This window comes from Crocodylus siamensis, chromosome 1 (genome assembly GCF_052110815.1).
Source record: "Crocodylus siamensis isolate JL-2025a chromosome 1, ASM5211081v1, whole genome shotgun sequence".
Classification (NCBI taxonomy): Eukaryota; Metazoa; Chordata; order Crocodylia; family Crocodylidae; genus Crocodylus; species Crocodylus siamensis.
This window is the reverse complement of record NC_143395.1, coordinates 90,760,064-90,787,514: the sequence shown is the minus strand read 5'-3', so window position 1 is coordinate 90,787,514 and position 27,451 is coordinate 90,760,064. Positions and strand designations below refer to the sequence as shown.

Below are 27,451 nucleotides of genomic sequence, written 5' to 3'. Positions count from 1 at the left end.
GCTGCCAGGAGGCCAGGGGCTGCCGGGGAAGGGCCTGTCAGGCTTGGGGGCAGTGCGGGGGGCTCCTGGAGCCACTAGTGGTGGCCTGGGATGCGGGAAGCCCAAGGAGGTGGTGCAGAACTTGCATCATGTGCCTGAGGCTTGGGGCAGCAAAGACCTGGCTGCCCCACCCCCACGGGCAGCCTGGGGGTTGCCACCATCCTAGGGGGATGGCCCAGCCCCACCTTCACCTTGCAGGGGCCCGGCAGCCTTGACAGCAGCTTGCCCCCCGGCCCTGGAACCAGGCTGGGAGGCTGCATCAGGAGCTAAAGCAGAGCCATGGCTGCCTTTCTGCTTCAGAAGCTCCTGCAGCTTCCAGGAGGCTGTGGGTCCCGGAGAAACTCCTGGCCAGCCCTGGGGGCAGTGCAGGGGGCCACCTGAGGCTGCTGGGAGTGGCATGTGGCCCGGAAAGCGGGAAGTCCAGGAATGTGACGCGGAAGTTGCATCCTGTGCCTAAGGCTTGGGATGGCAACAGCCTGGCTGCCCACCCCCTCCACACATACACACATGGGTGGCCCCGGTGGGTGCCACCACCCTGGGTGGAAGGCCCAGCCTTCCTCCCCCCCACCACCCCTCGGGCCCAGTGGCCTGGCAGCAGCTCATACCGCCAGCCCCAGGACAGGTGGGAGGCTGCGCCAGGAGCCGGCGCAGAGCCACCGCTGTTTTTTTCCTCTGAAATCTCCTGCAGCCTCCCCAAGCTTCCCATGCCCTGACCCAGGACCCTGCCAGGTCATGCCACCCCCAGCAGCCTCAGGAGGTGACCCGTGCTGCCCCCAGGGCTGGCCAGGAGCTTCCTCAGGGAGGCTGGGCTCCTCACAGCTTCTGGAGCAGAAAAGCAGTCACGGATCCACTCCTGCTCCTGTTGCAGCCTCCCTGCCTGTCCTGGGGCCAAGGAGCAAGCTGCCACTGGGCCCCTGTGGGACAGGAGAGCCCGGGCCTTCCCCCCCGGGGCAGCAGCACCCACTGTAGCCTCGCATGGGGTGGGCAGCCAGGCCGTTGCCGCCCCAAGCCTTGGGTGCGGGATGGAAGTTCCACGCTGCCTCCCCATGTCCCAGGCCACGTCCCTACTGGGTCATACCACTCCAGGCGGCCCCTGTGCTGCCCCCAGGGCTGGACAGAGAAGTTGGAAGCCAGCGACAGCCAGGCAGTGCCCTGGGGACAGTGCCAGCAGGGCCCAGAGCAGGGTGGCAGGAGCCCGGGGCGCAGCTGGCTGGGTTCTGTGGAGCAAGGCCAAGCTGCCCCAGCATGGAGAGAGGCAAGCCACCCTGCTCTGGGCCCCACTGGCTCTGCTGCCTCTGTGCCCCCTTGCTCCCAGTCCTGTGGCCAGACAGGGACCAGCTAGCACCCCCCCCCCCCTTACTTGAAGTTCTCACTCTGGCACAGGCAGGAACAGCCTCATGGTCCTTCCAGCTGGTGGAGATGGGGCAAGGTGGGCCCTGCTTTTCCAGGAGCCTGCTGTGGCTTCTGCTGGGTCCTACTGCCCCTGGCTCCTGTCACTTTTGACAGGAGCCAGAGGCAAATAAATATTAATTTTTAAAAAATGTCTAGGGGCCCCATGGACCAGACAGAATGGCCTGGGTGGGCCAGATTCTGCCCACCCCTGGTATACAAGTGCTTGAGCTAAAAGTGCTTGCAACCTTAAAAACACTAGCATAAAAAGCTGCTATAACAAGGCAAACTTCTACAATTATTTTTCCAATTATTTGTTTCATAGGCTAAGTATTCTAATCACAAATGGAATGAATGTAACCTCGGTTAATGAAACTGATATGGAGATCTTTGTTCTGGGAGAGGGACACTTTTTAGGGTAATCATGGTTTAAACAGCAGGAAATAAGAGTTCAGAAGATTTAAGTACTATTCCTGCTTCCTTATACATTCCTTGCCTGTTCCAGTGTTTCCTTTCCAGGGGTATTATTTCTGACTTTTATAGATACTGTATGTTAATTCTTTGTTTGTTTGTTTTTTAAAATACTCTTGAGATCTTTTGGAAGGGGCTATAAGAATGCAGAGTTGTAGGATTTTTTTATTTTGAAAAAGGATATTAAAGTAGTAGTACAGTATTTGTCTTGCTTATATCACAGCCCATAATATAATATGCACCTTATTTTTGAAAGTCAGAAAGAAGAAGAGAAAAAAATTCTCAAGTTATGGCTGCATAGAGCAGGGACACAACCTAATCTTCAAATAACTCTGCTCTCCCTTTCCTGCTTAGTTGAAACCCTAGCTGTTGCTAAAGACTGGCTTCCATAGATACATTCATGATTTTGAAAAGAGGTAAAAAGTTTCCAGGGCTGTGATATAAGAGGGCAGAAACCAGGAGCAGCTGGCAGACAGCAAAATTGCCCAAATAAAAATTATTTTGGTTAGTGGAACATCAGAGAGGGTTTTTTTTGTTTTGTTTTAAATAGTTTTGAAGTGACAACAATGAGCTATTTAAGTCTCCTGTCTCTCTCAGCTACCTGAGTAGTAATGCAACAGCTACTGCACCATGGGACAAAAATCAAAGCAGGGTGCTTCTATCCTGGTCAGTTTCTCTGCTTAACAGACATGTCCCAATTTTGAGGGGGCTGACTTTTAGGGGGAAAAGCTGTGTGTTTATATGCAGGAAAATACAGTATTTTTACGAGATGTATATCTACATCTATAGAAATAATAATTAAAAAACCCCTTAAGGGTTTATAGTATTATTACCTGTTTCAGTCTATGACATTCAATAGCTGGTGATGTCACTGTGTTGGTTTGAGCAAGATAAAAGTACTTTGCCTTGCTTTTTCTTGCCTGTCCTTTTCACAGCAGAGGGATTAAGCTGTGTGATGCACTGAATAGGAACAAGCCTACAAGATAGGCAGCTGACCTGGGTTGTATTTCCAGCTCTACCATTGATCCTCTTAAGTGGATTTCAGCACTGCTTCATCTCTTGGTGTCTTCTCTGGTTCTGAGTGTGGAAACCTGGAGAAGTGATAATGGACTACATAAGTACTAAATTAGTCTGCATTTATTATTCACGCTAGTAAAACCATATTGTGGAGTGTAATTCTTAATGTAGGCAGCTCACATCAATACATCTAAATTCTATTGATTACAGTGGGTTTTTTTTACTTGGTTCTCTATTAAAATGCTACGTTAAGAATCATATGCCATTATGTTTTGTTTGTGCAACATTGTAAGTCTAGCACAGATATAGCTTTGTTGATATCCGTTTGCTGAAAGCTCTATGGCCACATATATATTGCTGCAAATTTATATCTTGATTGAAATGCTCATTTCACTGTTAATAGCTGAACAATCAAAATGCAAGGTTCTCAGTAGTTAAAGCTAAAACGCAAGCAACAATTCTTCTACTTTATGAAGGAAAAGTGTATCTTAAATATTTGCTGTATTCTGTTGGAAAATTTGCTATCCGTTTTAAAGGTAGAGCATCCCAAATACACATGTATATGGATATATAGTTAGGATCTATATTGTACTTTAGAAATATTAACAAACATTGGTATATTAAACATTGTTTTGCAGTATCGTGTGGAGTCAATGATGCTGCGTATTGCTAAACCGATGAATTACATTGCTGTGACACCCAGTATCCAGCAGCGAGCTCAGATGAGACCCCCACAATGTGTTCCCCTAATAATGGAGCCAGAATCCCGTTTCTACAGCAATGCTGTTCTTGTTCTAGATTTCCAGTCATTGTATCCGTCTATAGTGATAGCATACAATTACTGCTTTTCAACCTGCCTGGGACATGTTGAGAACTTAGGAAAGTAAGTAATGTTTCTTTCTTAGATAAACCTTGATCCTACAAGACTCTTTTGTAAGATGTTTAGAACCCTCAACTACCAATGAGAGCAGATAGCAGCATCTCAAAGGGTTGCAATAAGGAACATTGCTAAGCTTCAGCAGTAATTTTAAACAATTTGTAATTACGAGTTCTGTGCTATAACTAGTATTCTTAGAAATTTGGATGTCAACTGTGACTAAATCAGAGGTCAAGACACATTCTAGCTAATATTTTCTCCATGTTTTGTCATAACATGTTTATGCATGCCTCTGACCCTAATCAGTTCTGTTTACATTAAGGTTTCTATTTTTAAAAATGTGATATATAAACCAATTGGGACTCTTCCAATCTGAAGTAATACTCCTCCTTTATATGCCTATATATAGATTTTTAATTTAAGAACTATTGTTTCCTGTTCCTTTAATTATGCTAAACTGAAAGAGCAGATTGACCTAAAGTATAATGATGATTTTTTTTAATTTTAAAGAAGCAAAACCTGCTGCTTATTTTAGTTGAAGTTACTTTTTATGGAACAATATTTGGAAGAGTTGGAAGATATTTTAAGTGGTGACTGGGCATTAGTATAAAGTTTCTTAAGTGTTATGATTTGAAATTTTTAAATGGCTTAAAGCAGGAGTGTCAGTGAGCCTATGTGGTGAATCATCTGAGGCTTTTTGTTGCAGCTCATGGTTGCCAACTCAAGAAATTATTTTTTCCAAACATTCTGCAAAGTATTTATTGATGATCAAACTTTTTTACTGACATTGTTTTTACTGACATGTTTTACATAATATAAATGTAACCCTTGTGCCAGGCTCTGGACAGCAATAACAAGGGCAGGGTTCAGATTTAGGTGTTTAACACCAGTTTTTAAGAAAGTTTTACTTGACTGTAGCAATGGCTTTACGTCTTGCTGCTCCCACCAAGCCTGTCATCCCTCCCCCCAAATCTGACCTTCACTGACACAGGCCTCCCCCGACACAGCCCTGAAGCTCTGTCCAGACCACACCCCCCCCACCACTCCCTGTCCCATCCAGTGCTTCAGACCTGCCTGGCTAGGGACAGAAATTACACACAAACTGGTATAAGTAATCAGAAACTGTAATGCAAATCTGTAACGCAACAGAAGTTCAGTGCATATAAACTGCTTTCAAAATGGCTGAAACAAGTTTAAGATAAACCTGGATGGATGTAGCATCAGACTTCACTGATTTAGGTTCAGTTGGTTTATTGAACTTCTGTCCCAGATCACCTACAGATTCAAGTTAACTCTGTCCCCCAGCATCCCAAGATGATTTGCACCTCCCCCGTCCCCCCACGCAGGGTGGGCAGGCTAGTCTTGGCCCAAGCTGTTTGCTCCAGTCAAGCAGGGAAGAATGCTCTAGGGCCCCCCAGCTTTCGGCCTGGGCCACTGCAGGCATGTGGCTGCATTTCAGAAATGAAAAGTGAATGTCTGTTCACTTGCTTATTGGTTGAAACTGCAGAGCTTAAACTAACTTGTGAAGGTTGAATCGATTCAGCCTTGGGCTTTTTGACTGTCTGTACTTAGCCCCTGAGACCATGTAGCTGTACCTAGGTGCTAAGTAAGCAGCCATTACAGGCAGGAGACAGCTGATGAGATGCAGTGGCAGTACATGTTTAGGTTGGGGAGGGGTCTGTGGATCCTCACATGGGCTGCAACAGTGTGCAGGGTTTGCACTCCTGCTCAGCCATGAGGTGGCGCTGCTGTGTTGAGTCCAGCACCATTCCAATGACAGATCTTCATTCAAGCTCACTGGTTCTTAGGGTTTTTAAAAGGTTTTTTTGTTTTGTTTTGTTTTACAGATAGTGCTATCCTTTTTTATGGACTTCGTGGATGAGTGTTTTTAGCCCCTTTTTTGGTTTCTTTTATGGACTGTCTGTAAATTTAGACAGTTGGCAACCTGCCACAGCTCCCAGCAGACAAGAAATTAATGCTGCCACAATTCAACCTCTTTGTCATGGCAACTGGACCTGCAGCATCAGTGTGGTCCAATACGTAGGGGGTGAGGCTGCAGCAGAATTTAGTGTATTTGATGGCCACTGGTGACAAAAAAATCACCTACTGCCCACACTGATGATGTGGCTTTGGCAGCTACAGTGACAGGGTGGAGCAGTGGTGGCATTAACTCCTTCACTGCTGGCACTGGCACAGCAATATTTTGCTTGTTTACAGCAAAATGTAACTAATTTTGAGATTATCTGTGTTAATACTTGTAAGTATTTTAGTACAGACTAGTATTTCCAGTTTATTTGAATATAAAGGAACTGATAGTTTTCTGTTTGCTTATTTAATATTATTCTTTACTAGATATGATGAGTTTAAATTTGGCTGCACCTCTCTCAGAGTACCTCCTGATTTACTTTACCAAATCCGGCATGATATTACAGTATCACCCAGTGGAGTGGCTTTTGTCAAGGTAATTATTATGCTCCTGTGTGATGGACATTTTTCACAAGTTAGTTCATTGATTAACGTAAGATAAAAATCCTTTTGGATTGATACATTGCAGTTTATATGTTGCAGCTTTAAAAGCAAAAAGAATATTCTTCTGTATGTCAGTCTGTTTATCTTCTAGCACTTGCCAACACATCGCACAGTTGGACTTCTGATAGTTCAAAAATAAAAATGTTGATTGTAATCTTTTTAGTTTCAGTGAAAGCTTATTTATTCTGCATTTAAAAATATGTTTCTGATTGTACAGTACAATTATGCCTATGCTTGTACCACATGCTAGGATCAAACGTAATTGCCCACGTGTAACAGTTTTTCTGAAACTCAGTTGGTAAAGCACTTTCTCAGGGAAAAGTCTGTGTTTTTGGAGATTAAGCTCCTTGAGTTCCATTTTGGGCCTATTCTTGTCATGCGTACAGCTGGCTGACTAGTTTAATGAATGAATGTGGATCCAAACTGTTACAAGCTGTTACCCTATCACCAACTTTTTTAATGTAAAATAAACACTGTACTCTTAAAAGTAAATACTATGAAGAATATTAATTTTAAAAAACAATTCTGAACATGTGAATATAAATATTCCTATCCTATTACAGTTAACAGATCCTTATATAAATATAAAAGTACATAATATTACATTCTTCATTGACCAATCAAAAAGAAGAAAATTAAGTCTTTGCCTTTTCAGTGGGCTTTGAGTATCTTTAACCACTACATCATTGGTGTCTCAGGCACCTCATCATTATTGTGTATTCTTATCAAGGGTTAGATACTCATTCTTGCTTTTCTGGTTGTCCTTTCTCTTTGTTTCGGTTGGATGTTTTAATATTGTTTTTTCTTTGTTTCTTTTGTGGCAGCCTTCAGTAAGGAAGGGCGTGCTGCCAAGAATGCTAGAAGAAATTTTGAAGACTAGGATAATGGTGAAGCAATCTGTAAAGACTCACAAGCATGACAGAGCTATAGTACGAATGCTTGAGGCACGTCAGTTGGGTCTTAAACTTATAGCCAATGTCACCTTTGGTTATACTGCTGCTAACTTTTCTGGAAGAATGCCATGTGTTGAGGTACGGTCTGCTGATATAGTATGAAGGGGATTTGGGAAAGAGACTTAATAAAACAGACATTATGACTTAACGTAATGTCATTCCTTGAAAAATACATTTAATCATTTCTATGTGACCATAGAAGCGGTTTGTTTTTTTCTTAAAGTACTGAAAAAATAAATCCTTGGCTTCAGTGCTGAACTTACTATAATTGAAACCTGTTTTTTCACTGTAATAGAATATTTAGAATTAGTCCATGTGTAAAGAATAGTTTTGTGAATATGGATTGGATTGAAGTTCTGCTCATCAACAGTAAAGCAAGATATTATAGTTGTTTTTGTACTTTTTTATTTCAGTGCTTGCCTTTTGTTTAATGAACAGAAACATTACAGACTAAACACTAGTGTTAAACATTAGTTTGTTTCATTATGACATAGTAGTAATGGAACAAATTATGTGCATTCCATTTTAATTTTATTTCATACTGTATTTAAATTATTTCTGTTGGTTCGTATATGGTACAATATAGCGTAGAATTACAAACGTCCCATTTGTGTTTGAGTAGATATAATTAAATAGTTGGAACACTATCCTGAATGTCCATGCTCAAGAAAAACTATTTCAGTTCCTTAAATCATGAGTTTCACCTGTGTAGGGATTAGAATCTTGTAAGTGTGCTGGTTCCCCAGCATGTATTTTCAGTGCTTTCTTTTCGGCTGAGAGTTGTACAATTTTAATGGGAAAATATACTTGTTAGCTTAATTTAATAGCTAGAACGAATAAAGAAAAAATGAACAGACAACCTCTCAAGTCTGATCATTTCATGAACAAGGAGCAGTGATTTCAAGTTGCAGCCAGAGAAGTTTAGGTTAGATATTAGGAAAAACTTTCTCACTGGGGGGAGTAGTAAAGCAGTGGAATAGGTCACCCAGAGAGGTTTTGGAATTTCCATTTAGAGGTTTTTAAGACCCCCTGGGTAGACAAAGCCTTAGCTGGGATGATCTAGTTAGGGAATTGTTCTGCTTTAGGGGGTTGGACTAGATGACCTCTTGAAGTCCCTTCCAACCCTAATTTTCTATGATTCTTTGAACAAAATAAGAATTTTTTCAGTGTATGGCAAACAGGTTAATTAAAACTGAGAAATATAACATAAGCTTTGTAAGCTCTGTAATACAATCACTGCTTTCTGTTTAGAAGCTTTGCTTCCTGCAGTTCCATCACACCATCTGATGAAGTAAGCTGCAGCTTACAAGGCTTTATGGTACACGTCTCTGATGTAGCCTATAAGGTGCAAATCTATTCTGTCTTCTGCCTGACTTCAGGCTAATGCAGCTAACTTCTGCTCTCTCTGAACCCTAATTGAACTGGTTTCTTTATAAACTGGCAACTGATAAGTTTGTATGGATTCAAGACATCTCTGCTTCAACAGAATAATCGAAATTACACAGGAAATTCTTTGGGTCACATGTCCACCTCTATGCTAATCGACATTTTTTCCTGCAGTATATTCTCATGTGCCTGGTTTAGTTTTAAATTACACAGATGATGGGATTTCAATCATTTTCTTCAGGAGGTGAATAACTCATGGCCTAGCATTTCTGTGAGAGTCATGCCCCATACCAACTCTTCTCTTTACTCCAACTAAATTTCACTACCTCTACCTGTTACCTTTTGGGTCAGTTTAATCATTTTTTAGTGGTTACTTCGACTTTTCAGATATCTGTAGAAGGCTGCAACTCTTCATCATTTGTTTGGGCAAGCTAAGCCATTTTTAATCTTTCCTCCTAAATTAATCCCTCTATCTCTTTAAGCATTTCTTTCGCTATTCCCTGAACCATGCAGCTTTCAGTAACCCGTTTCCAGAATTCTCTTTCCATTTGCTACGTTTTTTTTTTTAAACCAGCAAATGTATCAGTTTGTTTTACAATGGTCCTGCTTATTAAAAGATCAGTTCAGAACAAAGCCAGTGTTACATAGCAGTTGTTGTGGTAAAATAAAAACAAAAAAGTTTCAGTTTATTTTTATTCGCAGATTGGGGATAGTATTGTCCACAAAGCCAGAGAGACATTGGAGCGAGCAATAAAGCTGGTGAATGATACAAAAAAATGGGGAGCTCGTGTTGTATATGGTGATACTGACAGGTAATTAATAGCTGCTTCTTCCAATGATATAAGAAACAGTTACTCATATGCAACTAAACTTGCAAAGGAGGCTATCATCCTGATTCAAATATTACGCTTATGGCAGCTCTCTGTATTTTTTTTTTGTTTTTTTTTTTAATAAACATTTTTCCCTGGTATATTGAATACACAGTCAAGTATTGGTAATAGAATTATATTATAGAGTCCGGGCTGTGACTAGACTTTCTCCACACCTGCTTCCACTTTTCCCACACACACCCCCAACTCCACCTTGCTTCATGGTCCAGCTGGAGGGAAGGACAGTTCCCAAACTGTTCTTGGTGGGGACAGAGGCTTGCTTCTATCTGCAAGCCCTGCAAAAGTTAATTTAGGAGCTGTTATGCTGGTGTAGTTTACAGCACCCAGCCACTGCAATTAGTATTCCTCTATGGATGAGGCTCCTAGTGAGTAAAAAAATGACTAGGATCTGTAGGTGAGTGCTTCTTTGACTTTTAATGTAATATTGGTCCTGCATGGAACACTTCCACACTTAACTACAATGGAAATAGCTTGCATGTCATAACTATTCTACAGTAAATTATGCAGATAGCTATGGTTAAGCAATCCTTCTGATTAACTTTTGGTAAAGAACCAGTCATTATTAAATCTCCCAAAACGCCCAAGTATCATGATCGTTTTATAGAGAGGGAACCGGAGAGCTTCCCTTTCATAAAATTGTGACATATTTTTGGTCCTGAACTTTGTTCATGTTAAAAGTGATAATGCTTTCAACATTTGTGGACCCTGGTCTACCAAAAAGTATTTAATTGCCACTCCTCCTCTGTGGTGCTGATGATCAGCTCAGCAATAGTAACCATTAAGGCAGGGCTCTCCAACTTTGGAGCAGCTGGGGACCACAAGTCCCCTGGCCCCATAGCATAAGGATCACATGGCTCCCAAGCTAAGTGCTGCGTGAGCTGTACACCACACTGTATGCGAGTCCCCTGCTTCCCTTTCCTCCTCCCACTGAACTGTGTTGGCACTTCCACACCACACTGTGCCATACCAGCACCCCCACACTGTGCAAAGTCCCTGGGTCTCCCCAGCCCCCAACCACAAGCTCCTGCAAGGATGCACCATGCCACCCTGTCCCCCCATGGACTTTGGTGGCAACAGCAAGAAATCAGTTGTGGTGGGGGGAGGGGGACAGGGCCTGAGGGCTGCAAATTAACCTCTTGGGGGCCACATGCAGTCTGAAGGCCACCAGTTGGATAGTCTTCTATGCAAAATTTACAGCAGAGTCTTTAACTCTCTTTGGTTTCTGCAAAGGCATTTGAGCAGATGTAAGTGTGATTAATTTGTTGTTTCTGGAAAACTGCATGCATGTCCCACTTTTATCCTTAAGATTTGTGAAATTTTCATTCCCTGGGAACTCTTAATCACAGTACTGTTGCTGTGACAACAGATGCTAGAACCATGCAAGTGATGTTGAACACAATGGAGAAACACATCTCCTTTCTCATGTGGTGAACCCCATTTAGTCAGAAAACCATACCACACTCCCGGGTTGCATTGCATAGCACCACTTAACAGCCACAGAACTCAGGCAGGGACAACAAAGAGGACTGCTTCTGCAGCAATAGTGAGCAGTGGTAGTCCTTGAAATCCCAACCAGCTAGCCCCTGCCAAGAATCTCTCTTCCTCAGGATTCCTTACCAATCCCATGATACTGAAAGCAGAGTAAGCACTGAGGATCTATTCCAATAGCAAAGACTGTGCTGCTCTCCAGTACTGAGAGGGTCTTTCCCTACACCAAGCATTCCAATACTAAGGCTGTTGATAGCATCACCACAAGTACCAGGGTTTGGGCTACTTGTAAGCAAACCAGAAATACAGAAGTAACTTCAGAGAGAGACCCAGAATGCAAATTGAATTGGTAGAGGCAACTGAAAAAGTGGCTGGGGCACTATATTTCAGTGAGTAGAACAACCAGCAATCTAGAAATTTGGTAATCCTGTTTTCCATGCAAAAAGATATTGACAGATTTACTGTAGATGTCCCATTCCAAGAGAGATTTTGAAGTATCAGTATCCTTATTTCCTGTTTCTACTTCTTATATTCTAGCATGTTTGTACTGTTGAAAGGAGCCACTAAGGAACAGTCTTTTAAGATTGGTCAAGAAATTGCTGAAGCTGTAACAGCTACAAACCCCAAACCAGTAAAATTGAAGTTTGAAAAGGTAAAGGAAAAACATTTTATTCTAAATATATGGCTAGAACATGTTGTTCCTTCAAACGCATTGGTCTGTTGATGATTTATCTGAACCATATGTTGCTTAAAACTTATGACCTTGGTTTCCTTAGACTTGTCAGAGGAAGTTTGCAAAGGAAACAAGAGCATTTCCCACTTTTACATTAGGACAACAGATGGTCTTTCTTCCTAGATGCAACAGTCAGGGCATAGACACACATTAATACTTAAGAGACTAGCTTAAGTGGGTTTTAAAACTGAAATGGATAGATATGCAAAATCTTAAAACTGGTTTGAAGTCACTTGAAATGGTTCACAAGTCTAACTGGAAAATCTGGTACTCTTTTGAACTGGTTTAAAGTGCACTGGTTCAGTGTTGTATGTGAACTCCAAGCATTAAGTGACACAGATCTGGTCCTCCAGGCATCCCACACTGCATTGTTCTTCATCCCCAGTTCTGCAACTGGATACTTGGGTACATAGTCACTGCCCCTTCCTACTCCCTCCCCACCTCTTTTTGGCACTTTTTAACTCTTCCTTTACACTGCTTATTCAATAAAGGCTTACCTCTAACAACTTGCTCCCTACTTGACTGTAACCCCTCATCATGCCCCATCCCCAGCCCCTGGAAACCCAAAAGACACTCCCACCTCCCACCCCCTTCCAGCCACCCCAAGCCAGGCAAGCACACTGCAGACCTCAGTTAACTGCAGGCTACTGAATTTTATTGGACTCATGTTGAGGAGAAAGGGGAGAGAAGAAAAGTGAAAAATACCCTGCCACAGGTCACCTGTCCCCTGGGACCTCCAAAGCACAGGTGCAAGCACTCCTCTTCCCCTCTACTTACTAGGATGGGTGCTCACTCCCATTCCCTGGTGTTGGAGCTACAGCACTTCATTGCCTAAAAAGTGCTCTACTGCTCTACCTGGAACACTAGGGCACTGTACACATGGACACCTCTGACCTGCGACAAGTTGTAAACCAGTGACTGGGGACATTTGCAAAAGGTTCAGTTCTTACTTCACCCTCAGTCTCTGAAATTCTCTTTGCAGCAAGTTGGATTCTTTTTTTTCTTTTTTTAAAGGGAGGAATGGCTATCAATGCAGTGATCGTTATTTAACAAGTGTTTAAAGACCTTTTGAAAACTTACCTCTATTGAATACAAAAAATAAGCATACAGAATAACAACCCAAAGCCACCCACAGAGAATGGGTTCCTGGAAAAAGCGTGACTCCAAATAATATACTGCATCCCAGAGGAACAGCTAGTGAAAGTTTAGTTATTGCGGAAGTGCCTTATTCTCGTGCATTCACATTTTAAAAGTTACACCAACTAAAGATCTTCGCTGTTGCTGAAAGATTTTTCTTCCATTTGATGTTTAAAGCTAACTTTGTTAAATTAAGTGTACAATTATATCAAAAGAGGGTCTGGTTACAGTCCAGAAAAGTAAGGCAATTAATAATGAAGAATACCTCTGTTACAGTGTGTTACTATCTCCCTGAATATTGCAGGGTTCTCAGAAGGCATATCACATGTTGCAGTATCTTCCTAGGTCTAACAGGGTGACTACAGTTAAGCAATGACGCTCTCCTAATCCGCTTTCTTTGCAGACCTTTAATTTATTTTTGTTTATTTTTGTGACAAGACAAAGGGTGAAAAAGGAATAAAAATAAATAACTCTTTGCAAATTCTCTGAGAATTCAATCTTACGTTGCTAGTAAATTCACATCAAAGGTGCTAGCTTTTTTCTTAATTCAACAGGTCTATTTGCCATGTGTCTTGCAAACCAAGAAGAGGTATGTGGGTTATATGTATGAAACACTGGACCAAAAGGACCCAGTATTTGATGCAAAAGGTATAGAAACAGTCCGAAGAGATTCCTGTCCTGCTGTTTCCAAGGTAAGACAACATGCATAATCTTTTAAGTTAATGAAATATGCTTAACTAGTTCTTTTACATTTTTATACAGTGCTGCCTCCAAATAATATTTAAGTCTAGAGAGAGCCCCTCTGTTTGAGGTTTTTCCTACCTTTTCCCCCAGCATTAGTAATTTGAGATCAGGCTTTTTTCACTGAGGGTATCGCATGGTATGACAGGGTCCTGCCAATTCCCAGTCTACCATCTGGCAGTCATTCCACCCCCTAATTTATTCAGTGCATTTACTCTTTGGAGAACACAGGACCCTTCCTTCAACGCTATACAAACTCTACAGAATGCCCACCCTGGGTCTCCGTCCATTTTCTTCAAGTACTTGGTACTTCTCAGGGAATTCCACTACCTAAAGGTATCCCTGTCAACTACAGTTTTCCCTGTGCCCAATAATTCATGTAGAATCTATGCTTCCTTAATTGTGCATTTTGAACTTGACTTAAAAAAATCTTTTGTGCCTAGTCAAATCAAGAACAAATTCTTCCTAAAAAGCTGAAGTGTTTGCCTCAGTCAGTTGTCCCAGCTACATGTTCTTTTTTTGTTTTGTTTTTACCTCTGACTTGTTTCATCTGTAGTGATTCAGACAAGTTGGCAAAAGAATGTTCTGTCTCATTCCAAAAAAAAAATCTCTTCAATAGTTGAAAAATGTCAGGCAGAGGAGAGAGTATAAACACAAGAGGTAAAAATGATACAAGGTTGATAGAGCAATGATACGTAGCAGCTGCCACTAGAATCTCTCTAACATGGCCCAGTACCCCATGAGCTTCTTTGTTAGTCTTCTGTTAAGCTACTTTTGATTAAATCCAAACTGTCTTTTTGCATTTGTTAGTTTGGGAGTTATTTTCTGTTCCACGGCAATAGCATACTAAGTCAGTGGTGCTCAAGCTTTGGGTCCCATGGGCCAGATGAGCAGCACAGGGCCAGATCAAGCCCCGTGCACAGGGGCCAGCCAAGGCACTGTGAATTGCATATGGATCAGGCCCTGAGGCCCCACACCACCCCCTCTCATTCGCACATGGCTGGGATTGGTCCTGAGGTGCGATGCTACCTTAGTGTGCCAGGCTTAGGCCCTTAGGCCTGACACTGGCTGTGCACACTGGGGTTAGGTGCCTGAAGGAGCACATAAAGCCCAGGGCTGCCTACAGATCCAGCAGTTTGGCAGCTGGGAAGTAGTGCCACCATTCCCCTGCCACCAAATTTTCAGAGCCTTGGGGAGCTTCATGTGCCAGCAGCTTAATCTGTCCCAGGGGCCAGGGATTGAGTACCCCTGGCCTAAGTGATAGTTAATTCTCTTCTTTGCAGAAGATGGCTTTTTACTTTCTCCCAATACATCTGGAAAAATTGTTCACCTCAGATAAACTGAAGCAGTTGTTGGTATAATGTATTTGCCTAGCATAGAAGCATAGGTATGGGCAAAAGAAGATGTGGAGCACCCTCAGGTGGTGGAGCTACTACTTAAGAACAGGCTGCATGAGCCTGTAGTGATACAAGTATAGCAAAACTGCTCTGACTTTAAACCCTGCTTCATCAGGAGTCAAAGTTGGGGCAGTTTCACTCACTTGTATCACTTGTTACTGCTGCAGCATAACAATTTCCTTACACTACCTGTCCCCCTTTGAAGCCACTGCTATAGAAATACAGGGCTGGACAGGACCTCAAGAGATCATCCTTTCTACCCCTGCACAGAGGCAGGATCCAGTTTTACCTAGCGCATCCCTAAGAAACATGTCTCGCTTGTTCCTCAAAGTTTCCAAGGAGGGGTGTTTTACAAGCTTCCTAAGTAGCTTGCTCCAGTGTTTTCCCACTCTTACAGCTAGAACATTTTCCTTAATATCCAATTAAAAACTTTACTGTTGCAAATTAAGCTGTTTTTTTTTTCAATAGGATATTAGGGACACAGCTTTTCCAGGCCATCTGCTTTGCAATTACAGCCTACGTGCTTGCCCTTACCCTGCAGAAAGTGAGAGAAATGCATGCATATGGATGGGTACTGTGGAGCCACTGACACAAAGCAGGGACACAGTAACTACCAACTTATAGCATGGCAAATTGATCATATGGCCATACTCTTCTTGTCCTTCCCTGAATGGCTGTGGAGAATTGATCAGTGTTTCACAGCCTTTTACATATTGGAAGACAATAAACCCAATCCCTTCAACTTGTCTTGATAGATCATGTTTTAAAAGCCTCCTGCCATTCAAATGGCTCTTCCCTGACCTCTTTCCAGTTTGTCTATACCTTTCTTTAAAGTGTGGTGCCAAAACTAAGCATAGTACTCCAGCTGAGACCTCACCAGTACTAAGTTGAGCAGAATACTTACATGTTTGTTGTATATTCAGCACTCCTGTAAATGCATCTCAAAATGAGATTTGCTCTTACAAGAGCATCAAAGTGTTGGCTCAGTTTATAATCCTCAGATCCTTTCCTGCCATACAGCTGCCCCACCAGATAGTCCCTGTTTTGTAATTTGTACAATCAGTTTCTCCTTCCAAAGTATAGTGACTTTACACATTATATACCTAATGTTGTTGGTTTTTAAGACCTGCTCTCCAATTTGTCACAGTCATTTTGAATTCTGATCCAGCACTCCAAAACTCTTGGTGCCAAGCACAAATTCTGTAAGTGTCCTCTACAATGGTAATGAAAATATTGAATATAGCTTGAGGCCGAGATGGACCTGTACAAAACACTAGTGGAGGTACCCTCTCAGCTTGACAAGGAGCTGTTCATTGATGCTTCTCTTTGAGAGATGTTGTATGCCCACCTGATGATGGTTGTACATAGATCATAACTCTAACTTGTTTATGAGACTATTAGAAGCCTTGCACTAAACTCAAGATCTGTCATATCTGCTTGTTTCCCCCGTATCCAGTAGGACAAGTTCTTTGTCAAAGAAGGATAATGGTATCAGAGCTGCTCTAATTAAAGTACCCCCTCTCCACCCCAATGCATGTGTAAAGATGCCCCAAGTAGCTAGTAGCCAGTGTTACCATTACAAAACACCCAATGACTCTTCCACCTAGAGTGCTGCTGTAGTTCTTTCAAGCTGATTAGCTTTTTTCGTAATGTCTTCATGTGAACATCTTTGTGGAGAGGAGGTTAGTGAAGGATGTTAGGTAATAGTCTATTTTAGATTTTTTAAAAACCCCCTTTGTTAAGCAGTAGTTACAGTCAGTTTTTTGTACATCTTTCATACACAGTGTTTAAAGTTTTTCTTTATTTTGCAAAATAGAAACAGTAAGAAAAGAATGATTCGAAAGTCTCTACTGAGAGCAACACATCTCATACATGCTTACATTTACAGAATAACTTCAAAAACATTAATTTATTTATATTTAAATGCAGACTATATCCTACTAGAATTTAAACTCCTTTTCCAATTTTGAATGAGATTTTTATAAGTTCTTTTTTTTTTTTTTAAGATACTTGAGCGTTCTATCAAGCTGCTATTTGAAACTCGTGACATAAGTCAAATCAAACAATATGTTCAGAATCAATGCCTGAAGTTACTAGAAGGGAAAGCCAGTATACAAGACTTTATCTTTGCAAAAGAATACAGAGGGAGTTTTGCTTACAGACCAGGAGCCTGTGTGCCAGCCCTAGAAATCACAAGGTAATGTGAAGTATCTAAAGCTCTGATTTATGAATTTACTTACCAGGCAACTATTCCATTAACACGGGTTGAGGATCTCCTCACCTCCCCAGAGGGCAGATGGGTTATGGAATTCCAAATGCTTCTTTATTCCTGGAAAGAGAGACTTTCCTGGAGGTCAAAAACAAGGTCTAGTGTCATGACAATGTAATGAACCCTCTGCTGTTACTGCTTATACTTTTCCTGCACTTTATATAAAGGACTTCAATCTCTAAGACTATCTGGCCTCTCACTTGCACTAAGTATCATTTTATAGATAAATATTACTAGCAGATTCTTGCATTTTAATGCTGTTAAACAGTACTTCAGCCACAGTGTGTGATATTAAAGAATGAATCTGTTTACCAGTAGTGCATGTTTCATGCTGGGGTTTTTTTTGTCTGTTATAGTGTATATGCAAATTGATTCAACAGATTTTGCCAGTCACCTAATTTGTGTCCTTGCACAATACAGAATTTCTTAAAGCTGAATTTTAGACCCAAAGCACCCCTCAGAAAATGCCAGCCCTTAGCCTTCACTGGTTTCTTTTAACTATGGAAAAATAATAGAGCAGTTCTTCTGTTGCAAAGAACTCAGGTCGTAGCAAATCGGAATGTTTTTGATGCTATGGATTCCTGTTTGAAATCTCTAGGTTTATCTTGTGAAGCATGTTTATGTGAGTATATACCTAAGAGTGTTTAATATTGTATACCATAACAGTTGAAAATCACTGTCTTAAAATAAGTGCCATATCTTTTCTCAAAGATTTAAATGACTGACAATGATCGAACCTTGTTTTTAGTTGAAGAATGTAAAGTCCTTTGCACTCTGGACATGTGTCTTCATTCTATTATAGTGGGGCTGCTCTTTTTTAAAGTGTTCCTTTTAAACAAAAAGTAGCAAAAAGGTGACTACATGTGGCCATATAGGAAAGATGGAGCATAGTCTGCATTCTGTGTAGGGCACACTTCTGTCTTCAAGATGAAGGTTGTGTGTGGACGTGTGCATGTTAGATACGGATTTCAGGCTTTAAAATCATTAATAGGACCTTCAGGTGGGAGCAGTTAGTTTATAGTCATTTCACTTGCTAATAATTCATTTTAGAGTATGTTTTAAGACAGTATTTTTAAACAGGAGGATGCTTGCTTATGACCGACGCTCTGAGCCACGAGCTGGGGAAAGAGTACCTTATGTCATTGTGTATGGCATGCCTGGATTGCCACTTATACAACTGGTGAGACGGCCCATTGAAGTCCTACAAGATCCCAACCTGAGGCTGAATGCTACTTACTATATCACCAAACAAATTCTTCCACCTTTAGCTAGAATCTTCTCGCTGATTGGCATAGATGTGTTCAGCTGGTATCATGAACTGCCAAGGGTAAGCATGTCAAATGATACTTGCAGCGTATCTGCATGGTACTCACTTAGATTATTCTATCTTAAAAACAGTAATGTTTATGTGAAGTAACAAGTGCTAGTCATTTTACAAGACAATATTCATTGTCTGAAGGTATAAACTAAATTACCCAGCCTTCTCTACAAGATTTTTCATTTTGTAACAACAGGTTCTCTGCGAAATCAGTACTGATCACCAGTTATGTTTCCCTGGTCACTATACTTCAGTGTTTGTTTTCAATTAAACACGTGTGTGTGCATGTGCGCGCGCACACACACACAAATATGATTATACATTTTTGTTTATAGCACTTTTACAAACTCTATTAACTCCCATTTTGCATCAACTCAAAGCCTTTAAAAGGCCCTGGAACTCGTTAGGGACACTTGGGAAAAATAAAGTTTGATAATTCTACATCAAACTTCTATGTCAATGTCTGTAGAAGAAATGACATACAAATGCTGCAGGACAGTTTTTGAAAAAATGAATGCCAGGGAAAATTTTAATGTTAACGTCTACAAAGTGACTTGCATTCCAAATTTTAGAGGAATAAATTTAATGTAATAGATTAATGGTCAGGTGGATTGCTTTTGGTTTTGCTGAAAGGCAGGATAAAACATCAGGCTTATAACAAGAAGTTAGGTTATCCTTACTTATGAAAACAGCATCAGATCTCATTAATGTTTTATTGATAGTTTAATCATCATTTAATAATTAAAATTATTTAATCGTTTTAATAATTTAATAAAGCAGTGATGGCTGTTTTTGCTAATAACATCTGTACCAACTGTACTTGCCAGTTACCTCTCACTTTCTTTCCATCCAAGGCCTTTACCTTATCCCCGATTACTTTCAGTTCTGTTTTTCCCACATGCTGACCAATTCATTGTGAAATCTGCAAGCTGATGCCTACAGCAGATAGCTGCAGTAGAACTCATGGTTCCACAATACTGGGAGGTCCTGAAAAGGCTGCAACAACGGGCTGCTCTTCACTCTTCTCTGAGGCTTGGTGCCTCCAGCCCTTGTTGTGTACACCAGATATCGCCATGACTACCAACTTCAAAACTGTGACATTTTTTCAGTATATTGCTGAGGGAACTAGAAGGCTCATTCATACACACTCTTCCCAACCCACCACTGTCAGTACTAGATAGCCAGTTCTTGAGAGCCTCCCAGTTTCATAGTAAGTAATAGCACAAGGGATGTGATTTGTAGTAGCAGCCAGGTAGAGGGGCTAGAGTAGTAGGAAGCAAATTCTGCCAGGGTTAGGTGACAGTCTTGATGTTTGAATCAACCTGACATCTTTGTTGAGGCCCAAGCTGATTTTATTTCAGTGCCCCGCCTCCCCCACCCCCCACCCCGGGAAGGCTACAACCAGCAGTGAATACAAAAGAAACATGCAGGGATAGAAATTGTGTAAATAATTGGAAATAGTTTTTGGTGAGCGAGAGGCAGGAATTGGGAGTAACGGCTTACAGATTTGGGGGGGGGGTTAATGTGTTGAATATGGGTATTAAAATCTGCCTCTAATATGTGAAATGGCAAAGACAATTGGATCTGCAGCCATAGGTATACACGGACACAAGGCAGACCAGCAGCTAAGGAAAAAGTTTCAGGGAGCCCAGTTTACAAAATGAGCTGCTCTTATCCAGGAATATACCTAGTATATGACTCTGTTATTGCTTCTTTCTTCTGCTGTTTGGTCCCTTCCTCATGCTGAGCATGGCTGTGAAACTGCTAACAGCATGTGGGTGGTCTCTGTGTATACAGTTTAACACATACTGAATCACTTAAGGGAAAGTCATACACTTAGTGAGAGACTTGCTTGGAATTCTTGTCAGTGAATGTATATGAGTGCAACTTCTGCAGGCCTGATTCTATTTATATTAGTTAAAAATATATATGACAAATGGTGTATGCATAAATAAAGCTGGCCCCTTGACTTCCTCCTCTTTTTTTTTTTTTTTTTTTTTTTTTTTTATAGATCCAGAAAGCAACCTCTACTGCCCGTAATGAGCTGGAAGTCCGAAAAAGCACAATCTCCCAGTATTTCACTACCTTGCACTGCCCTGTGTGTGATGAGCTTACCCAGCATGGGATCTGTAGTAAATGCAGAAGCCAACCACAACATGTGGCAGTGATTCTCAACCAAGAAATCCGAGAGCTGGAACGTAAACAGGAACAACTGGTCACGGTAAGACTAAAACTGACACGACCTTCTGTCTGTTTGATTTAGTCAGCTGTCTGCAGTGCAAGGACATATCATTTGTAAGGTGGCTGAACCTTCTCCCAATGGTATAAAAGACCACAGGACAGTATATTAGTGAGGGTAGTTTTATATTTAAAAATTCTTGCTTCTAAAACTGAATGGAATAGAAAGAGTAATCCAGCTGTGTCAGACTTTGTGATGTCTTCCTGTATCTTTATCTAAGGTTTTGTATCACATGTCTTACCATGGTATCCAAACACTAAAGCACTCAGCACAGAACAAAAAGACTTTTTTTCTCTGTTCTCCCCGTCTCCTACCACAGGAGCATGAATGCTACTGTGGAATTCATTTGTTGTGAAAATGGCAAAAGTTCTAGAAACTCATCCCAAAAGACAACAGCATTTTATGCCAGAATAACTGATGATGTTCCAGTTTTGATTCAGGTAGTAACAGGAAGTGTTCATGTGCTAGAAAAACAATATGCACCTAAAGAAAGAGCAGAGACTATATTAAACATGTAACTGGGCAATTCTGAATACAGGAATTAGGGCTGTTCAGCTTTTGAGTGGTCAGGGGCTGCAGGCCTCCCAAACGTGCACCATGTGCCGTATGTGCCATACAAGGTTCCCTCCCCCACTACACACATTCACCCGCCCACAATGTAGATGTGCCATGCCAAGCAGCCCCATGCAAGCTTGCACACATTGGGCAATGCCACCACACCATGGGCAATTCCTGATGATTTGCACTGGCGCAGATGCCATGCAAGATTTCCATGTCCCATCCATTACCTCCAGCCACAGACTCCCTCAGCACTACAGGCTGCTCAGTCCCACCCTGCCCTGCCCCCAGAGGCAGCAGTAGGCAGCAGAAGCTGGAGGGGGCTTGGGAGAGAGGCTGGACACTCCGGTGGCAGCAGCAAGAGAGCAAAGAGGTGAACAGCACCCAGACCAGGAACCATGGTTCAATTTGCCAGGGACTGCATTTGTCCTACAGGCTGCCAGTGGGACTGCCCTGCTATAAATGAAGAAAGGTGGCCAGTACAGCCTGTCAAACTCTGCATTTTTCCTTCACATCCAAAGTTTGTTTCAGACGTAAAACGATTACAAATAAAATGCATATACATATTGTGTTTATAGCTTCTTGAGTGTGCCAGAGCTTTGCAGAAGCTTTTAAACCATTGTTCACTGTCCTCACCCCAGGCGGCAGCTGATTGCTGTTTTAGCCTGTGGCACAAGCTCCCCCCATCAAGACTGTTCTAGCTTTGTTGATTTAAAGTAGTGCAGCTACTGTGGCTATTGTAATCATGACCCAGGTGTACAGGGGTAGAGCATGCTCAATGCCAAGTCCAACAAAGTAGAACTTGCACTCCAAGAAGAGCCAGAAGTGATCACAAATCTGAGCCTTAGAATGAAATGTAAAACCTTCTTCTTCTGTCAGACTTTTCCTGATAACCCCAGGAGAGTTGATACGTAAAACCCTGATTAAAATATGGAGGAAAGAGGGGGAGGGATAGCATTGAGCTCACCTTTAATTTTGGGAGGCATTGTAGAACTTGCCTGCGCGAGGAGTCAAATCTATTAAAATTAATATAATATTAGTTCAAGAAAATGCAGGGTAAATTTGTTCCATGCGTTTCAGAGCTGGTTGTTTCTGCGGCTGTAGTTTCCTTTAATTGCAGTTGCCATTGCTCTCATAGCCTTGTTAATGCTGCCCCAGGAGCCTGGGAAGCACAAAACTTACTTGCTTGCATGTTCCACTTGTGCTCTTAACCCATGGGGCTAGAAAGAGAGCCCCAATCTCTTAAATGGTCATTCAGAGCAGCAGCCTCTGTCTAAGCTAACCACCAAGTGCTAAATACTGCATTTGACTCGTATGCACTCATGCCCACTCGCACATTTCCAGTTCTGTAACAATCGGCCTGTGAGCAGTTGCTATAGAAGCCTTGGAGGCATCATTTGTCACAGCATTTTGATCCATTGTTAAATGATAGGTCAAATTCTGGACCATTCTGACCACCTGGTTACAACGTATTGATTGTCTTTTGAGCCAGCAGTAGCTTTCCCTTAGTGTGCCCTGGAAACAATTGTATTGTAAATCTGGTGGAAGTGGGAACCTCGTTTCTTGTGTTAACAGCTAAGTCCCCTGAGCTGAAAGGATTCCAAACCTGCAAAACTTATTCATTAACGTGTGCTAAATGTATAACCATTATAATTAACCTATTGCTGCTTGATAGAGGGCATGAGCAATTTAGATTTAAACTGTATACGCTGAGCAGGATAGAACTAGCTGAATGATAAATATGGCTCTCTTAAGGGAAATGTGCGCACTCTCAAATGGTGGTATTTTATAACATATAATCTTTATATTAAAATTGCCATGTGCAATCCGCACTTGTCAGGAGATGGAGAATTGATTGGGTGAGTCACCTTCAAAACCAAATGGAAGGGTTAGGAACATTCCTGTTATGTGACGTCTCATTGGCTGTGGTTCTTGAGGTTTTGTCTGTGCCCCCTTGCTGCCATTTGAAAAATGTTTTCAAGTGCTTTTCTTACATGTTGTGCAACCAAGATGTGGAAATTCCTTTCCTCTTTCCCTGCCTGCTGCTGTTTGTTCTGGTTCTGGGACAAAAGAAGCAAAGGGGCATATGCTGCATTTCCTTGGTGGCTGAGCCCCAGAGCTTAAAGGTTTTACTTATGCAAAAATGTACCTGTTGCTCCAGACCAGTGTAAGCATTCTGCCTGGATATGTACATGCGCTTCTCTCCCACCACTTGAAAATGCAAGAGGACTCGCAGGGATCCCTGTCCCCACCCACTTTTATTCTGCTTTTGCTTTTTTCATCTGCTGCTAAAAGGGCTTTCTTGAACTATGAAGTTCCATGATGCAACAGAACATGAACTGTGGGCATTCTCTGTACCAGTGTCTTCAGTGTTATTAAGAGGGTCATCCTTGCATGCAGCTCAGCCAGGCCAGTAATAATTTATGCCCTGATTTTCTGTTTTTTAACTCTGGTTTTGTTGCAATCACATATCTAAGGACTGGACTGGATGACTTCTGGAGGTCCTTTCCACCCCTACTTCTCTCTAATTTATGCCCCCCCCCCATACATTACAAGTATCACTCAATTAACTTGTTAATTGCACAATTAACTTGGGACCAGCTACACACAAAAAGTAGCTATCACATGATAAAAAGCTCCAACCAGTTGTAAAGTTAGACCTCAAAAATGTGTATTAACTTTATAGTTGGCTGCTATTGAGCTTTAATTTGCACATATAACAGGGTTGTGGCTGGGAGACCTGTTGGTTAACAGGGTTCCTGACCAGAGGCATGCAAGCCCCAAGGATCACAGCTGCTGCATCCCTAAAGCTTGAATGTATATGAACGTGGGGACCCACACAGAGCTCTTGGTCCTGGCTGCACCTCACATGTAGCCAAGACTGAGTGTCCTGCACCTGAAGGGATTCTGGATCTCAGCTGCCCATGAAGTTCAGCCAGAACCCAGAGTCCTGTCAGCTGCAGGGTCTCTGGGTGCCAGCTGCCCATGACCCCCGCAGCTGAGAGACCCCCTCAGAAAGGGGGTTCCCAGCCATGGGTGCCTGATTCTTGCCAATTCAGTGGGAGCCCAGGATCAGGCTATCCGTACGCGGGCAGTAAGACATGATTAGCTGTAATGTGCTATCCCACACCTTCTGCCATGCACGTGTGGCAGAGCAGGAGATGCAGTTGTGTGAATCACACATTACAGCCAGTGTGCCTTTACCTGCACATACTGAGTTCTTTGCTAGTTCTTCAGCTTCAGTTCCTCAAGTAAGCACCTGCACACACTGGGCTGTTGCTTGCTTTCTGCTTAAATAATTCTAACAGGATTGAGTGAAAATAAAGCTTTCACTATTTCCTGTAAGCAACAGTCCTCACTGATTCTTATGAGAATTTGGAACCAAGAAACATATCATTTACACAGGACCCAGTTTTGCCAACTCTTGCAGTTATTGCAAGTCCTATAAAATGTGGTGGTGTTTTTAAGCCCCAGTTCCTCAAATCCCCTGATTACACAAGAAGAGTTACTATGATGTTTGTGGAGAAAAGTTGGAAATCATGAATCCTTAGAGGCTCAAAAGTCAAATAACCCAGTGTTTTGTTTTGTCTTTTAACATCCAGTGACTTTTGTGGGATGTATGGCTCATGGGTTTTTTTTAATGCTGGGTCTTGACAATGCTGCAGATCAAGAACAGAGGTAGATTTTCAGAAAGGGAAGGAGCTGCAGAATATAAATGGTGCTGAATGAAAAAATGTCAGGAAAACGTGGAAATAAAAATGCAGCATGGAAGATCAAACTAACATGTAAAAGGAGGGTTGTGGAGTTTCCCTTTTACAAAGTTTGGGGCCTCTTGAAGATATCTTGAAGGAGCAAGTGAAAGAAAATGACTGAAATTTTAAGAATTGTGATGAAAGCAATAAATCACAAGGCTGCATCTAAGCTACTTGTCCCTTTTGCTATAGTTTTGTACAATTAAACATCCCCAGTAACACTGGCATATTGATGTAGTTGTCATGGTTCAGAACTAGGAGACAAGGATTTGTGTAGAAGTATTACCCACAAAAAAATTTGCTCCTCTCCCAGTAACATTGGTAATTCTAGCACCAAATCATTAGAAAGAATAGACCATAAGATAATAGTCTGAAACAACTTTGATTTTCAATATTGCTATTTAAATTAATCTATAATGGGTTGGCTGACTTCTCCTAACTGCCACCAGATGGCAGTAGAATTTAAGAAATGAGACTGAGGGTGAACTGTGTAAGATGTTGGTTTCAGTCCAGGTCACCACGGATGATGATCATATCTCAGACCTCTCACAAGGTGACACAGGCCATTGCAGCTCAGAGACTGAATTGCTCTTCACCTCTGTGTCAGGGTTGGAGGGCATTGTGGGGATGCTCAGGTCTGCCACTCCTGAAGTACTACTAATAGGATTCTCAGCTCTAAGCAGAACCAAGTTCAATTAAAGGAAAGCTGTGTGTGGCTCAAATGAGTCTTATTTGTGCTCGACTTTAGTCTTCCATTAATTTTACTGAAACTGTTTGTGTTTTTCAATATCTAGATATGCAAGAACTGTACCGGTTGCTTTGACCGACAGATCCAGTGTGTTTCTCTGAACTGTCCAGTACTTTTCAAGTTATCCAGAGTAAGCCGAGAGCTATCAAAGGCACCGTATCTCCGCCAACTACTTGACCAGTTTTAAATGATCTGTGTTACAAGATTTCAGGTGCTATTTTTTTTCAGTGTTTACCACACTAAGACTATCATGCATGGTGCTTTTTCAATTTTCATCTAGTCCAAGATTTTCATTGTAACTGTTGGTTTCCTATCTGAAAAATGACGAACATTTAAAAATCCACTTGTTGATCTATGAATAGCTCACTTTTTAAGATGTACAAATTTCTTCTTCCTTTCACCTTTTTAACATACTGTTTTATAATGCGGATGTTGAAATCGCTGTGTGTAACATCTTGTAAATCCATTTCAAAGTAGAAGTCAAGTTTACTTCCCAGTAGGCTGCTGTGGAAGAAGCACTGAAAACCTCTTGAAACGATAAAACCATTAGTGTGTGTTCTTGAACTGTCAGTATCAAGACGTGTTATAGAGATATTATCCATTCACTTTATAATTTTGTCTGCGAAATATTTTGTAAATACACTTTTTTACTTTTCAAACAACTGAGTAAAATAATGTGCAATGAATTTTATACAGATAATTTTAAAGTTGGTTGGTATATTTCCTCCTCAGTTTTGCTTGATTCCAAGTAGATTTGTTATTTTGATCAGACTGTGCAAACAGTAGTATCATGTGTAGCATTTTGAAACATTATTTTCTATAAATTGCTGTCTTGCTTTAGCTATTAATGGGGCATTGTGAGGAACTGTGCAAAGACATTTTTGTTACAAACCTGTGGGACTGTTGCAATACTTTAAATATAAAAAAATTTATTCCATTTTTGCTTGTTTTGTATAGACATTTCTATTGCTTCTAAATATGCTTAAAATATTTTCTTTCCTTATGTACTGTACAGTTAAATCTTATTTGCCATCATCTTGACAAAATGTGTATTTAGAATATTTGTATAACTGTATAAAACAAAAAAGGAATTATGTGGTCAGTGCATTGTTTTCTAAACTGGAAATCATTTTGTTTTAGAAGTTAATAATGGAAACCATATTAAATTGAATAAAATATGAGATATGGTAAATCTATATGCAGTTTTAAACTTAAGGTTGTAGTCCAAGTCATTACTTTGTTTTAAGAGTATGTGCTCCCTTCAGAAAGTCAAGTTAACTAGCCAAATAGGCATTGATAGGTTCAGAAGTTATACCACCACTTCATACGGTAAACATTCCCACATATCACTCTAACCGTCCCACAGAACAGTGCCCTCCATTTTATTAATTTAGCCACTTCAGCTGAAAACTTGAGGGTGGGGAAAAAGACTGTTAGCAAAATCCGCTGTTAGACTTCACTCTCCACAAGCATTGCAGATGGAGAGCTTCTACAAAGCAGAACCTGGTGAAATTCTCAGG

The 27,451-nt window shown here is 41.4% G+C and overlaps 1 protein-coding gene across 1 annotated transcript in view; it reads left to right on the top strand.

Annotated features, from left to right (window-relative positions):
- The window catches only part of REV3L (REV3 like, DNA directed polymerase zeta catalytic subunit), a 209,912-nt gene extending 182,789 nt beyond the window's left edge, over positions 1-27,123 (top strand). The window contains exons 23-32 of the mRNA XM_090038057.1: positions 3,555-3,799; positions 6,146-6,254; positions 7,147-7,353; positions 9,364-9,473; positions 11,577-11,691; positions 13,464-13,601; positions 17,054-17,244; positions 18,397-18,643; positions 20,646-20,855; positions 25,978-27,123. Of these exons, the coding sequence (XP_089894183.1) occupies positions 3,555-3,799; positions 6,146-6,254; positions 7,147-7,353; positions 9,364-9,473; positions 11,577-11,691; positions 13,464-13,601; positions 17,054-17,244; positions 18,397-18,643; positions 20,646-20,855; positions 25,978-26,118 (1,713 nt within the window). The 3' untranslated portion in view covers positions 26,119-27,123. The remainder of the gene's footprint in view (positions 1-3,554; positions 3,800-6,145; positions 6,255-7,146; positions 7,354-9,363; positions 9,474-11,576; positions 11,692-13,463; positions 13,602-17,053; positions 17,245-18,396; positions 18,644-20,645; positions 20,856-25,977) is intronic.
- The last annotated feature ends 328 nt before the right edge of the window (positions 27,124-27,451 follow it).